General features: G+C 44.9%; 1 protein-coding gene across 2 annotated transcripts in view; it reads right to left on the bottom strand.

Annotated features, from left to right (window-relative positions):
- NT5DC3 (5'-nucleotidase domain containing 3) overlaps nt 1-13,341 on the bottom strand; it is an 89,233-nt gene that overhangs the window by 36,316 nt on the left and 39,576 nt on the right. For both annotated transcript variants that reach the window (XM_058741585.1, XM_058741584.1), the window contains exons 7-12: nt 11,712-11,772; nt 11,197-11,299; nt 10,951-11,052; nt 8,147-8,228; nt 6,965-7,051; nt 1,608-1,748 (exon numbers count right to left, since the gene is read on the bottom strand). In XM_058741585.1, the coding sequence (XP_058597568.1) occupies nt 1,608-1,748; nt 6,965-7,051; nt 8,147-8,228; nt 10,951-11,052; nt 11,197-11,299; nt 11,712-11,772 (576 nt within the window). The remainder of the gene's footprint in view (nt 1-1,607; nt 1,749-6,964; nt 7,052-8,146; nt 8,229-10,950; nt 11,053-11,196; nt 11,300-11,711; nt 11,773-13,341) is intronic.

Genomic DNA, 13,341 nt, shown 5'->3' with positions numbered 1-13,341 from the left:
CTTTTTATATAGGTCAGAGAGCAGAAAACAAAACAATTGCCCTCAAAGCTAGAATGCGGTGACACTGCCCATGTGCAGATTGTGTCTGTGTGTCTGCCCAGCTGCCACCATCACCGAGGGACTGCACCTGAGGTAAACAGTCTCTGCCACACCTGAGACCTCTAAACCAAAGAGCAGGGAAGCACGTCCACGTCGTGCTCAAAGGCACGGACCTGAGCATCACGCAAGCCTGAGTTCAAGTCCTTGCTCTGCCATCTTACGACCTCAGATGCGTTGCCCTAACCTGCCAAACACCCAGTGTCCTTACTCTGAAGTGGAAAAAGCAGACCCACCCGCACAGGGCAGCCGGGGGTGTTAATGAACAATGTGTGCAGGGCAAGCACTCAGCACGACGTCTGACATACGAAACGTAAACTATTATTACCGTGTGACCTGTGCACAGACTTGAAGCCACATTAACCCAAAATCGATGGCTTTTATTTTTGGAAAAGCATCTCAGGGACAAGCATAGCATGGGAAACAGAACGAGTCCTCACCACAGACGAGCCAAGAACAGGTGGAGCCAGAGCACAACGGAAACGAGGCCCGGGACGTGCGAGGACACACGCTCTGGACTATGTGCGCCCTGGAGCCACCGGCCCTCGTGGCTCCTCCTGAGCTCACCGCCAGCTGCCGCCACACAGGCTGCCAGCTGGCTGGCGAGGCGGTTCCCTGCCCGTTTCCACAGTGGGCTGGCAGGCTGCGGGCAACAGGCCATGGCCAGAGGCTGCAGGTGCGTCAGCCAGGAGAGCGGGCACCCATGCTCCTTGTCCTAAGAGAGTCAGCACGCGTGCCGAGACGGCTACAGGATAAGCTGGCTGAACCAAGCGGGAAGCGAGGAGTTTCAGGAGACTGGGAGTGGGTCCCCAGCAGCAGGTCAGAAAACCGCCGAAAACAACATTCCTCACTAACTGTCCAAACCTGGCTATATAGCTTACATGCAAAAGCAAAAAATGCAAAATACAAATGCTTGCAAAATACAAGCAAAAAATGGCCACTGAACTCCAGCCAGCCAGCCAATTGTAGGTATTATCTTCAAAACCAAATGGGGGCGGCATGCGGGGACCTTAACTTTTGCTTTGAGACTCTCTCCAGTCAGCTGTGGTGCCTAGCCTGATGTATTCATTCCACAGGACCCTTCATGTTACAGATGGGAAACTGAGGCCCAGAACTGAGAAGTCCACAGCAGGCTAAAGGCAGAAACAGGACTAGACCCAAACGTTAGCAGAAATTCTCGAATCCCACAATCCCAAGGGACCTCTCCCAACAGAACTTTAGTGGGGAAGCGAGGACACTTAGATTTCCACTGAAGGAGGACTCTACAGAGACACCTGTGTTTACATGGCCCCATAAAGCTCTTTCTCCAAATGAATGTGTAAGGCATTTTTAAAGTTCTCTTTAGGGAAATTGGCAAAACTCTCTTAGGGGCAAAACAACCCAGGAGTTATTCTGCAGGGTGACTTACACCTCATGTAACCATGAATAAATATCTGAAATAACTCTGATTTATGGACTAACTTCAGACTTATGGAAAAAGTAGGAGAGAGAGAAAAAAAAAAATCCCAAACCTGCATCTGCTCCAATAACCCGGTCAGGGTCTGCAGCCAAGTCATGGTTTGAATGTACTGCTCCGTGTTCATGATTTTGAGCTCAGATCTTAACTCCGGGATAATCGCACCTGTTCGCCAGCCATGCTTCAGGGTCAAATCCTAATCGCAAAGATCACAAAAAAGTCAACTCATCTCAACAGAATTTAAACCATTTCATTACCTTTCCCAGATGCAACAGGTGTTCACTGAACTACTCTTCTATTGTAATGGTTAGTTATTAACCAAGCCAAATTCAATGAATTACATTTAATTAAAACCAAGTCAGCCCCAGGCTCTGACCATTACACCCAAAGAAAGTTTCTGTTTTGGGAATAATTGCTGTGAATCACAGCCCCTGCAGAGACACAGGGTCTCCAATCATTAACTGTGGTCTGTAAAACAACAATTAGGTCAGGGGCAGAATGAGGCTCAACCAAAATGCTGACTGTTGAATTCATCCACAGACCACTGGGGATCACCCACTGTGTGTCAGGCCTTGTGGGTTAGGGGAAATCCTAGAATCTCAGACTCGGAATGATCCTACAACACACACATACATGGTCAAATTTTTCATTCCAAATACAGTAATCTCATGATTTGACAATAAGCCAGAATATCTGACGTCAGCCATATCCTGGAAGATCTTAGATCTATAATCAACCATACTAAATGGTCATTCATTCCCTCATTTGGCAAATATGTATCCAATCCTCACAACTGCTAGGCCCTATTCTAGATACTGAGGATAAAACATGACAAAAACAGACAAAACCCTGCCCTCATGGGAAATACAGACAAAAAATTAGCAAGTAATACATAAAAGCAGGTGGTGATAAAGACAGTGATCAACAATTAAGCAGAATAAGAAGGAAGAAAGTTACCATGGTATATATACAAAGTGGTTAGGAATACCAAGCCAATAAAGGGACCTTTGAGCAGAGATCCCAAGGGAAGGAGAAAAAGTATGCAAATATGTGGGAGGAGAAAAATTCAAGGGGGGGGGGGGGGCACAGCAAGTGCAAAGTCCCTGGGGCAGGAACATGCTGGGGGTGGGGGTAGAGGTAGAACTGTTAAGGAATGGCAAGGCAGGGAGCCTAAGGCAGAGTAGGAGAGAGGGCTGAGGTAGGTCATGCCTTCAGAGAGGTAGGCTGGAGGACAGATCAAGCAGGGCCTTGTAGGAAACAGGAGGAAATCAGGCTTTTACTCTGAAGAAGAAAGGAAAGCTTTGAGGTTTTAGGGAGTAAAGTGGTATCAGGTTTGCAATTTTTTTTTTTAATTTTTTTTTTTAACGTTTATTTATTTTTGAGACAGAGAGAGACAGAGCATGAACGGGGGAGGGTCACAGAGAGAAGGAGACACAGAATCTGAAACAGGCTCCAGGCTCTGAGCTGTCAGCACAGAGCCCGACGCGGGGCTCGAACCCACGAACCGTGAGATCATGACCTGAGCCGAAGTCGGACGCTTAACCGACTGAGCCACCCAGGCGCCCCTTAGGTTTGCAATTTTAAAAGTTAGTTGGCTATTCACCACTCTGTAAGTCCTAAGGATGACCAGCCTCTTCACCTACTGAATTTCCTTAAACCTTTCAATGTTTCTCCTTCTCCTCGAATACATGGAAACCTATGGCACCTTTGTTTTTTGTTTTTTAATTTTTTTTAATGTTTATTTTTGAGAGAAAGAGATAGAGCATGAGTGGGGGAGGGGCAGAGAGAGAGAGGGAGACACAGAATCTGAAGCAGCCTCCAGGCTCTGAGCTGTCAGCACAAAGCCCGACGTGGGACTCGAACCCACGAACCTCGAGATCATGATCTGAGCCGAAGTCGGACGCTGAACCAACTGAGCCACCCAGGTGCCCCTGGCACAACCTTTTAAATATTGCCAACGGTGGCAAACTTTTGAAGGTAGCTTTTACTTCTGGAAATAGGTAAAAAGTCATCTGGAACATTCCTAAGACTAAAGCACATGATAATACGTTAATAATAATAAAACTAATTTTCTTCTGTGCCTCAACCTGGTTCTCAAATCTATCCCAAAAGGGGCACCCAAATGTGTTTTGAAAACCAGCAGCAACGTTAGAAGTACGTACATTCACAAGGTGACTCCCTTGAAGGGTAATGTTCATTGCCCACATAATTTCTGACATTTTAGGTAACGAATTGATCTCATCACTTTATAACAGCGGTTTTCAAATTCTGGCATGAGATCCAACTATATGCTGTCTCCAAGAGACTCATTTTTTAAAAAAATTTTTTAACTTTAATTATTTTGAAAGAGAGCCCGCATGCATGCGATCAAGCATGAATGGGAAAGGGGCAGAGAGAGAGGGAGACAGAGAATCCCAAGCAGGCTCTGTTCTGTCAGCACAGAGCCCAATGCAGGGCTTGAACCCACAAACCATGAGATCAAGACCTGAACTGAAATCAAGAGTCAGATGCTTAACCGGCTGAGTCACCCAGGCACTCCATATTTTTTTTTAAAGATCGTATTTTTAAGTGATCTCCATACGCAGCATGGGGTTGAAATCTACAACCCTGAGGTCAAGAGTCGCAGAGCCCACTAAGCCAGCCAGGCGTCCCTCCGAGAGACTCATTTTAGACCTAAGGACACACATAGGTTGTAAGTGAAAAGATTAAAAAGACCTACCAGGCAGACGCAGAACATGCCACCCAACAAGAGCAGAATGCACATTTTTCTCATAGTGCACATGAAACAGCCTCCAGGACAGACCTTATGTTAGACCCTACAACAAGTCGTAATACATTTTGAAATCACACAAAGCATCTTTTCTGATCACACAGAATGAAGCTAGAAACCAACAACAGAAGGAAAAACATAGAAGTTCACCCTCTGAAACAACCAATGAGTCAAAGAAGAAATCACAAGGGAAATGAGAAAATATCTTATGACAAATGTAAATGCAAATGCACACACGACACATCAAAACTTATGTGATGCAGCAAGTGCAGTGTTAAGAGGGAAATTCATAGCCATACAAATTTACATCAGAAAAAAAGAAAGGTCTCAAATTAACAGCCAAATTTGACACCATAAGAACTAGAAAAAGAACAAACTGAACTGAAAGCTAGCAGAACCAAGGAAATAAAAAGATTATAGCAAAGATTAAAACAGGGGGAAAAAAGGGGGCGCCTGACTGGCTCAGTTGGTTAAGTGTCTGACTTCAGCTCAGGTCATGATCTCACTACTCATGAGTTCGAGCCCCACATCGGCCTCTGTGCTGACAGCTCAGAGCCTGGAGCCTACTTCAGATTCCATGTCTCCTTTTCTCTCTGCCCCTACTCTGCACACGCTCTCTCTCTCTTTCTCTCTCTCAAGAATAAACACTTAAAAAAAAAAATTTTTTTAAACAGGAAAAAAAAAGAAAAAGAATAGAAAGACAATGTAAAAAAAATAAACGAAACCAAGAGTTGGTTCTTCAAAAAGATCAACAAAATTGACAAACTTATCTTGACTAAAAACAAACAAAAACCAGAAGACTCAAATTACTAAAATCAACAATTTAAGCAGTTACTACCAACTCTAGAGAAATAAGAACAATTGTAAAAGCTGTAAACTTAGTATAGAACGACTTGAATAACCTGGTGGAAATGGACAAATTTCCAGAAGCAAACAAGCTACCAAGACTGAATCATGAAGAAATAGGAAATCTGAAAAGACCTCTTGACTAGTAAGGAGACTGATCCGTAATCAAAACCCTTCCAACAATGAAAAGCCCAAGACCAGACAGACAGTTTCACTGGTGAATTCGACCAAACATTTAAAAAGGGATTAACACCAATCCTTCTAAAACGCTTCTAAAAACTGAAGAGGAAGGAAGACATCCTAACTTATTCTGAGGTCAACATTACCCTGATATCAAATTTTACCATGAAAAGCTAGACACAGACAGCTGAGCCCCACCAGAGTTTCTGACTCGGTAGGTCTGACGTCAGGCCTGAGAAATCGCATTTCCAACAAGTTCCCGTGTGATGCTGATGTCACAGGGGCCACGCCTGAGGAAACCATTGCCTTGTGAGTGCCTCCCAGAAGGCTAAGACCTGTACGTGTGTGTCCCTTCACAGGGCCATGCACCCACACTCCTCAAGGGCAGCACAGAGTTATCTCATCAAGGCCCAAAGACACTGGTTCTCAAGAGGCCATGTCACTCGGCCAAACCTTCTGGTAGTACGGACACCCTGACAGCAGCACTCTATATTTCTGTGTCACTAATAAGCACTTCTGTATGCAGTCCCTGATTTAACTCTGCTCACAAATAAGGACGCGGGGGCTTGGAGGACGTGTGCAAGCTCATCCAGCTAAAAACGGCAGAGCTGGGGTGAAAACCTGTCTTGCAGTTCTGAGCCCATGATTCCTTCCGCCAGACCTCAGCCCGGTGGACAGACTCGATTATGCAGGGAGCGTGCTGAAACGGCCTGGGACGAGGGTCTCTGCACACAGGCGCTGGAATCACCCCCCCCCCCCCCACCACCAGGCAGTCCACCTGTGTCTCTGCACACAGGCCCCCCCCCACCACCAGGCAGTCTGAAGTCTGAGTCCACAGACCTCGGATGATAGCACGTGTGCTCTGAAAATGCCTCCCAGGGGGGCCTACTGTGCAGCCCGTTACAGCTCACCGCTCCGAAGACAGGCGTCAGACGCAAGAGGGACACAAACACGAGACCACAGTCATGTGGGTCAAAATGCTCAGAAATACCAGAGTTTGATTGCCAGCCACGACCCTGCTCTGGTGACTCGGCGCACACTGAGCATCACTCAGACTTTGCAAAACGTGCATGGGGCAACTAGCCTGGGCCCATTTAACAAACAGAAATCCCCTGCACCAGGAGCGGGGCACGGAAGGAAATGTGACTGATTCAGCCTCGTTCTAATTATAGATTAAATCGTAATTCAAGTCCCGAGACACCACTCTAGTCATTCCAATGGGCATGAAAAGCCTCACTTTCTTATAATAGCTGTTTCCTGGAAATGCCAGTTTTTGGAATTGCAGGAGCTCCAACTGAGTTTACAGACTCTTCTGTTGCACATGGATGCTTCTGATATTTCATAAAAAAAAAAAAAAAAAAGAACGCTTACATTTATTTCTTACCATTATTTAAATGGATTTTTCTGATAAATTCTGAGTGAATTGCCAATTTCTCTATCATTTAAAAAAAATGATCTTTTTTATAACTATGATCCATTCTATTCTACAAAAAATGAGACATAAAAAAAATATGTGACCTGAAAGCATAAAAGTGGTTTAAACAAAAGAGAAATTCCTTAGTAAGTGGGACTAACACATCTGTCCCCCAACAAAGAAATGGAAAAAAAGGACTCACCGCCAGGTCACTGTATATGTGGTCGCCAAAATACAACACTTTGGATCCTCTCCACCCAGTAAGCTTCAAAAATTCATATAAATTGCCCTGCAAGAATAGAAAAACAGAGATATTTTTAAAAAGAAAAGAAAAACACAGATATCACGTGAGATAGAAACCTGTGTCACCTGTATAACCTGTAGCCCAAAATATCTTTATTTGCTTTTATAATTTATTTAAAGTATCAAAATATAAAGATAAAAACACCTTTGTGTGAAATCTCTCAGACCTTTGCTCTAAGTCAAATGTATGTTCCAAAAATGATCCGTATTGTATATACCTCTTTGTAACAATCTTTTTACACTGAACACTCTGTGACCATGTCCGTAAGTATTAATCTACCATTTCAGTAGCTGAGAAGTACTGTGATTCCCTTTACCAATTCCCTGATGTTGGACACTTGTTACCTATTTTGTGAGTCATTATAAACATTCTTGTAGCAAATTTTTAGCTACATGTTAATACTTTTCTTGGTCTAACTTCCTAGAATTGGAATGGCTGTATCCAAGCAAATCTTCCACGGCCAGAAAATACACTTACCAGCAAACCCGGCCTTGTGTTATAGACCCACCAGGAACGTATCAGGGTTTGTTTGTGGTTTTTTAACCACAACTGTGTGGTAGTACTATTCTATAATTTCATGTGTTTTATAAATATTACAGAAATAAAAAGTTTTAAAGGATGAGATGAAGCAAACTCAGTAACACAATCAGGGTCAGAAATTCAATCCTTTATTCAAACATTTCAGAGCTTTACTGATACCAAAATATATCAAAACTACACAAAACACAGCTCATCAGGAAACCATTACTAATTTAGGTGAGTCCTCCACCATGTGACTCAAAGCTTCTTGAAGTGAAAAACCCAAGGTTTACTTTTAGCATCTTAAATTGTACAGACTATGAAAGTAATGCTTTAAATTTTGTTTTCAAAGACTGCTCAATTCTGAGTTAAGCTGGATACAGCACACTGAAAATACATTGACTTAAGTTTAAATTTTGCTTTAAGTTTAAAGCATCAATTCAAGCAGAACTCTCAGAACTACACCCGGCACACGGTAAGACTCAACAAATGTTGGCTGTTAGCATTTTATAACTGACCACAAAGCAAAGGAACAAAAAGGAAAAATCGGTCATGAGGTACCTGCTTGTAAATCTGGCCTTTCTGCAACTTGTGGATCTTATCCCAGAGTAAGACACCTTTCTCGTTCACCTTTCGGAAAGGTCTGACAACAGAAACAGGAAACATGATCTGTGGGAATCTGCTTATGAAACACGACACAGTTACTCACTGGGAACAGAAAGGGGCTGCACAGACCTCGAAAAGCCTGGGCACCCAAACTCCACCTCCACACTCCCTGGTTCAGTGCCCACATCCAGTGCAGACCCCGGTATCCAAACGTATTTACAGAGGAAAGAACTCCAGGGTCAAATAAATTTGCAAAACACGAGGCACTACTTATGGCCGTCTTAACAAGTCATCCATGACTCTGAAAAGCCCACCCAGTACAGAAACTTTCTTTAACCCAGATTTCCTAAATGCATTTGATCACACAGAAAATCTGCTTCGCAAAAACACGCTTCTGGAAATGCTGCCTCAGTACGTGTGTCGAGCTTGGCACTTGAAATTCAGCCACTCTACATAAAAAACAAATCTGAGGATGAGGCATATCATTTTACGATGCAAAATGGGAATAAGAATAAAGCCTTCAGGGAGCTCCCTCTACTTCGATGGGATGAAGCCTGATTCATGAATCGATCAATAAAGCAATTATATCTTTAAAGTTAAAAAGAAAAAAGAATGTATGCAGGGTCTATTTGCCTTTTTGTTTGTTTGTTTGTTTTTAATGTTTATTTTTGAGAAAGAGAGTGAGACAGAGTGTGGGGAGGCGGGGGGGGGGGGGGGGGTGGGCGGGAGAGGGCCACAGAGAGGGAGACACAGAATCTGAAGCAGGCTCCAGGCTCTGAGCTGACAGCACAGAGCCCAACACAGGGCTTGAACCACGAACCGTGAGAACATGACCTGAGCCGAAGTCGGACACCCAACCAACTGAGCCACCCAGGCACCCCTGTTTGCCTTTTTTTAAGGTAACATTTATTTGGCTTGTTTTTCTGATTAGAAAAACATTTAAACTGAGTACAAAAAATCTGGAAAATGCAGAATACGATGAGGAAGAGGAAAATGGCCTATAATCCCAGCACCCGGCTATAAACACCTAACATTTCAGTAGGTGTCTTTCAATCTATAAAGATAACATCTGTTACCCTTCTCTTTTTTATGAATATAAATGAGGATCACCATATATCCTGATTGGTATCTTTTTCTCCTCTAATACTGTGAGCAATTTCCCATGTGATTACATATTTTTCGTACATTGCATTTTATGATCATAAAACATACATGCTGCTTTTTTTCCCAAACACATCATTTCTCACGGCTGTATAATATCTCCTCCTATGGATGTTCCTTCAGGTTGTCTCTGACCATCATTATAAATAAAATGGGAGGAACAGAGGTGTTGCAGACATGCAGAACAAAGGCAAAATAAATGGGTGCGGGGGGGGGGGGGTGGGCAGGGAGAGCTGTGCTGCCCACCCACCACCCACCACCCCCAGGAAATAGTTTAAGACAGCACTCTGCCACTGTGTATAAGTGTAACAAGGAGAGGGTGTCCTTGGTGAAGGGGGAGATGAGGCCCTTGTCCTGATCACACCCCGGGATCTAATAAGAAAGTTCGGGAGAGCGTTTTCTCAGTGAGAAAGCAGCCAGCCAATGTATAGCTGTTTTTGATCAACACTCCTAAGTTTTTCCTTCATTCCCTTGAATTCTCAGTCTCTGCACATGGCTCTTGGGTCTGCCTCTTCCTTCAGGAATCACTATGACACTTGGAAAATGGGAATTTAGTGTCCCCAGAGAAATTTAATCTATTCAACATGAACTATGGAGCACTGCATTATGATACGTCAAATCACCAGGCAGAGAGGGAAAGACTGCCTGGTTACCAATCGCAGAACAGAAAAATGTGGGTTAAAGTGCTTCTTTATACAAAGTGCAGATTATTCTTATAACCCCAGTGCAGTAACTGTCAACACTATTGATATCTGGGGGGACGACTCTTGGTGAAGAGGTCGGTTCCACACATTAAAGGCATTTCAGGATCCCTGATCCACACCTATTAATGCCAAGAGCACACCGGAGTCACTGTCAGAACCCACGACTTCCCGCCCCTCTGTTTCCCATGACAGGAACACACCACGTAAGTCTTGGTAGAGAGGTACTCCACTTGACACAGAACTTCTGCAGAGTTCTGCAGAATCCAACTGGAATTTTAAATGCACCACTTAGAGCTGTACGGAGAAAAATACCCACCAGGCAGTTTTGCTGTGGCTGCTGTCTTGTTACGCTTCACAATGTACCTGCATCAAGAAGTCTAACTTACGATGTTAACACTACGTATGGCTTTTCACTGCTGTCAGTAGTTGTTGTTTTTTTTTAATTTTCTCTTTTATGTTTTTATTTTATTTTTGAGAGAGACCGAGAGAGCGCAGGCAGGAGAGGGGCATAGAGCGAGAGGGAGACACAGAATCTGAGGCAGGCTCCAGGCTCTGAGCTGTCAGCACAGATCCCGATGCAGGGCTTGAACTCACAAACTGGGAGATCATGACCTGAGCTGAAGTCGGACACTTAACCAACTGAGCCACCCAGGTGCCCCTCAGTAGTTTTCTTAAAGCCTGACTCATAGGACTCAGGTTGAAGTGAGAACAGTCTCAAGCTGTCGGCTATGCACTAATCTCACCCTCCATGCAATTACTTGCTAGAAGGGTTAAAAATCAAAAGCTGTAATGTCAGATGCTTCTGATTTTCCAACTAGATTTTACCAAGTCGCACTACGTAAGTATTCACAGCAGCAAAGGACTAAAATCTAGCTCTCCCGGAAAGACACTCACCTCCGCTTATCGTTAAAGAAGTTTGGCTTCTCAGCCTGAACGATGACCACATCAAACAGGTCCCTCCAGTCTTTTCCGACAATATACCTCATCCCTTTGTCCCTGGAATGACACATCAGCCAGGTGAGTCTCACAAGAGAGGGATTAACCACTTTTGCAACTTTTTCTTTCCAATTTCCAACTGTTCAGATAAGTGGGAATACAAGGCGTGAGCTGGAGCCAGCAAGGTCACCCACAACAACTTACACAAAACTACTGGGGCTGTTGGTGATGAGAAACATCTTCTTGCCATGATCAGCCAGTTTGGCCAGCACTGCGCGGGTCTGCTCGGCGTAGCAGATGTACTTTTCTGCGAGCAAAAGAAAAGTACACACGGACTCAGCGTGAAGTCCGTCAGGCTGCAGGTGGTTACCAAAAGGGGCCCAGGGGCCCGGCACTGTCCAGGGCACCGGGGGCAGAAAAGTCTTAAGGCAGGGTGGCCCCACCAGTACCGGGTCCATCGGGGACCAAGCCCCTGCCTCCTGCCTGGGCCTGAGTGAAAACACGAAGTGCCTGCAGCCGCCCGCTCCCCTGTTTTTGAGTCACTGTTAAGCCAAGTTCTGAGACAAAGGGGAGGGAGACATCTGAACCGCGAGGAAGCCAGGTCCGCACGCTGTGCTCGGAAGGGCCCTACGGCCCCTGCTCGGCCCCGGGAATGAAGGCAAAATGCCCGCGCCGTGGCCTGGCAGGGGGAAGGCTGTCTTCACCATGAGGCTACATACCAATATCTGCTTCGATTGCTCGGTACATGATTCCTTTGATGTGCACGTCTCGAATTGAATCCTGTCCAAAGAGAGGTTTTTAGTGAGTGAAACCATAAGTGAGGTCGCCTGAGTAACAGGACAAGCGAGACAGCATTCGGGACGATGTCCGCCTTTAGAAGCCTGGTGATGCAAGCACCAAATGAAATCGAAATTCTGGTCCATCTGGCACAGGCAGCCCCTCGGGGGAAACTTAGGTTTCCATGGCGACAGTGGCAGGTTCCAATGCAGTTGTCAAAAGGGCCCCTGGGAGGAGGTAACTTGTGCGAACAACTCTGAACAAAGCAAGTGATACATGGCAACGTCTATGCAGGATCACGCAGAAACCGTCCCAGGGCATCTGCGGAAAGGGAATCCTTGCTGTTTCGTCTCTGCACCCCTCCCTGGACCCCAAGGGCAGGTTCTATCATCTAGAGAAAGAGGTCGAGACCAATGGCAGGACCTTCAGTTCAGTGAGGCGGGGGATCGTCAGGGAGATGGTAACCCAGCCAGTAAACACCATCAAGAGGGGGCCGCTCACCGCTCCCACGCACCCCTGGGTGTGGCAGCCTGATGGCCTGCAGCTATCAGGGCACAGCCCTCCTCTGGGGGGGCACTAAGCAGGTCTGCTACCTAGGCGGCACGCCTGGAGGCACATGGACACTTACTGGAGGGTGTGGCCAGGGACTGGGCTGCAGGCAAAACGGGGCCATAAGCCTTAGAAAACTGGTAGACTTTTGTCAAGAGTGAGCACCTCTGGACTATAAACTCAACCCCGATCACCTCCTAGCACAGGCTTGTTCAACTTCACATCAACAGAAGGCAGGGGTTAAGAGCAAGCCAGAGCCAAACTTACCTGGCCTGAAATCTAGGCTCTACCACTTACGAGCTGTGTGACTTTGGGCAAGTTACTCAACCTCTCTGTGCCTCAATTTAACTGTAGAATGAGGGTAAAAATAGTACCTACCTCCAGGCATTATTGTGAGGATTTAATTACTTAATATGCATAAAGCACTCAGAAAAACAGTGCCTGGAATATATGTAAGTGTTCGCTGTTGGTGCATAAACATCTCTCCTCATGCCTGCAAAGGGTTATATAACTGAAAGTGATTCTTCTTCGTCTTTTTTTTCACAAGTGATTCTTAAAGTATTTCAGGGCACCAAAAGGAGAACAGAAACTAAATATTTAACATTAGTTCAAATAATACCAGACTAACATTGAGAAGCTAGACTTCATCCTTCATCTTCCTAAAACCCGTAATTTTAGATGGCCAAAATTTAAAATCAGTCATAAGCATGTAGGCATAAAAGCATTATAGTACATAAGTATAGATCTTTTAACTATAAGTACTTAGGGGCACCTGGGTAGCTCAATTAAGAATCCAACTCCAGACTTTGGCTCAGGTCATGATCTCACTGTTCATGAGATCCAGCCCTGCATCGGGCTCTGTGCTGCTTGGGATTTTCTCTCTCCCTCTCTCTCTGCCCCTCCGCTGCTCGATCTCCCTCTCTCAGATAAACATGAAAAAAAATTTAATGCACAATATATACTACATATATGAATATACATGTATATATTTACTATATATATTTGAAATAAGTATTATTAAGT

Source organism: Neofelis nebulosa, chromosome 8 (genome assembly GCF_028018385.1).
Source record: "Neofelis nebulosa isolate mNeoNeb1 chromosome 8, mNeoNeb1.pri, whole genome shotgun sequence".
In the NCBI taxonomy this organism is placed as follows: domain Eukaryota; kingdom Metazoa; phylum Chordata; class Mammalia; order Carnivora; family Felidae; genus Neofelis; species Neofelis nebulosa.
This window is presented reverse-complemented; position numbering and strand designations above follow the sequence as displayed.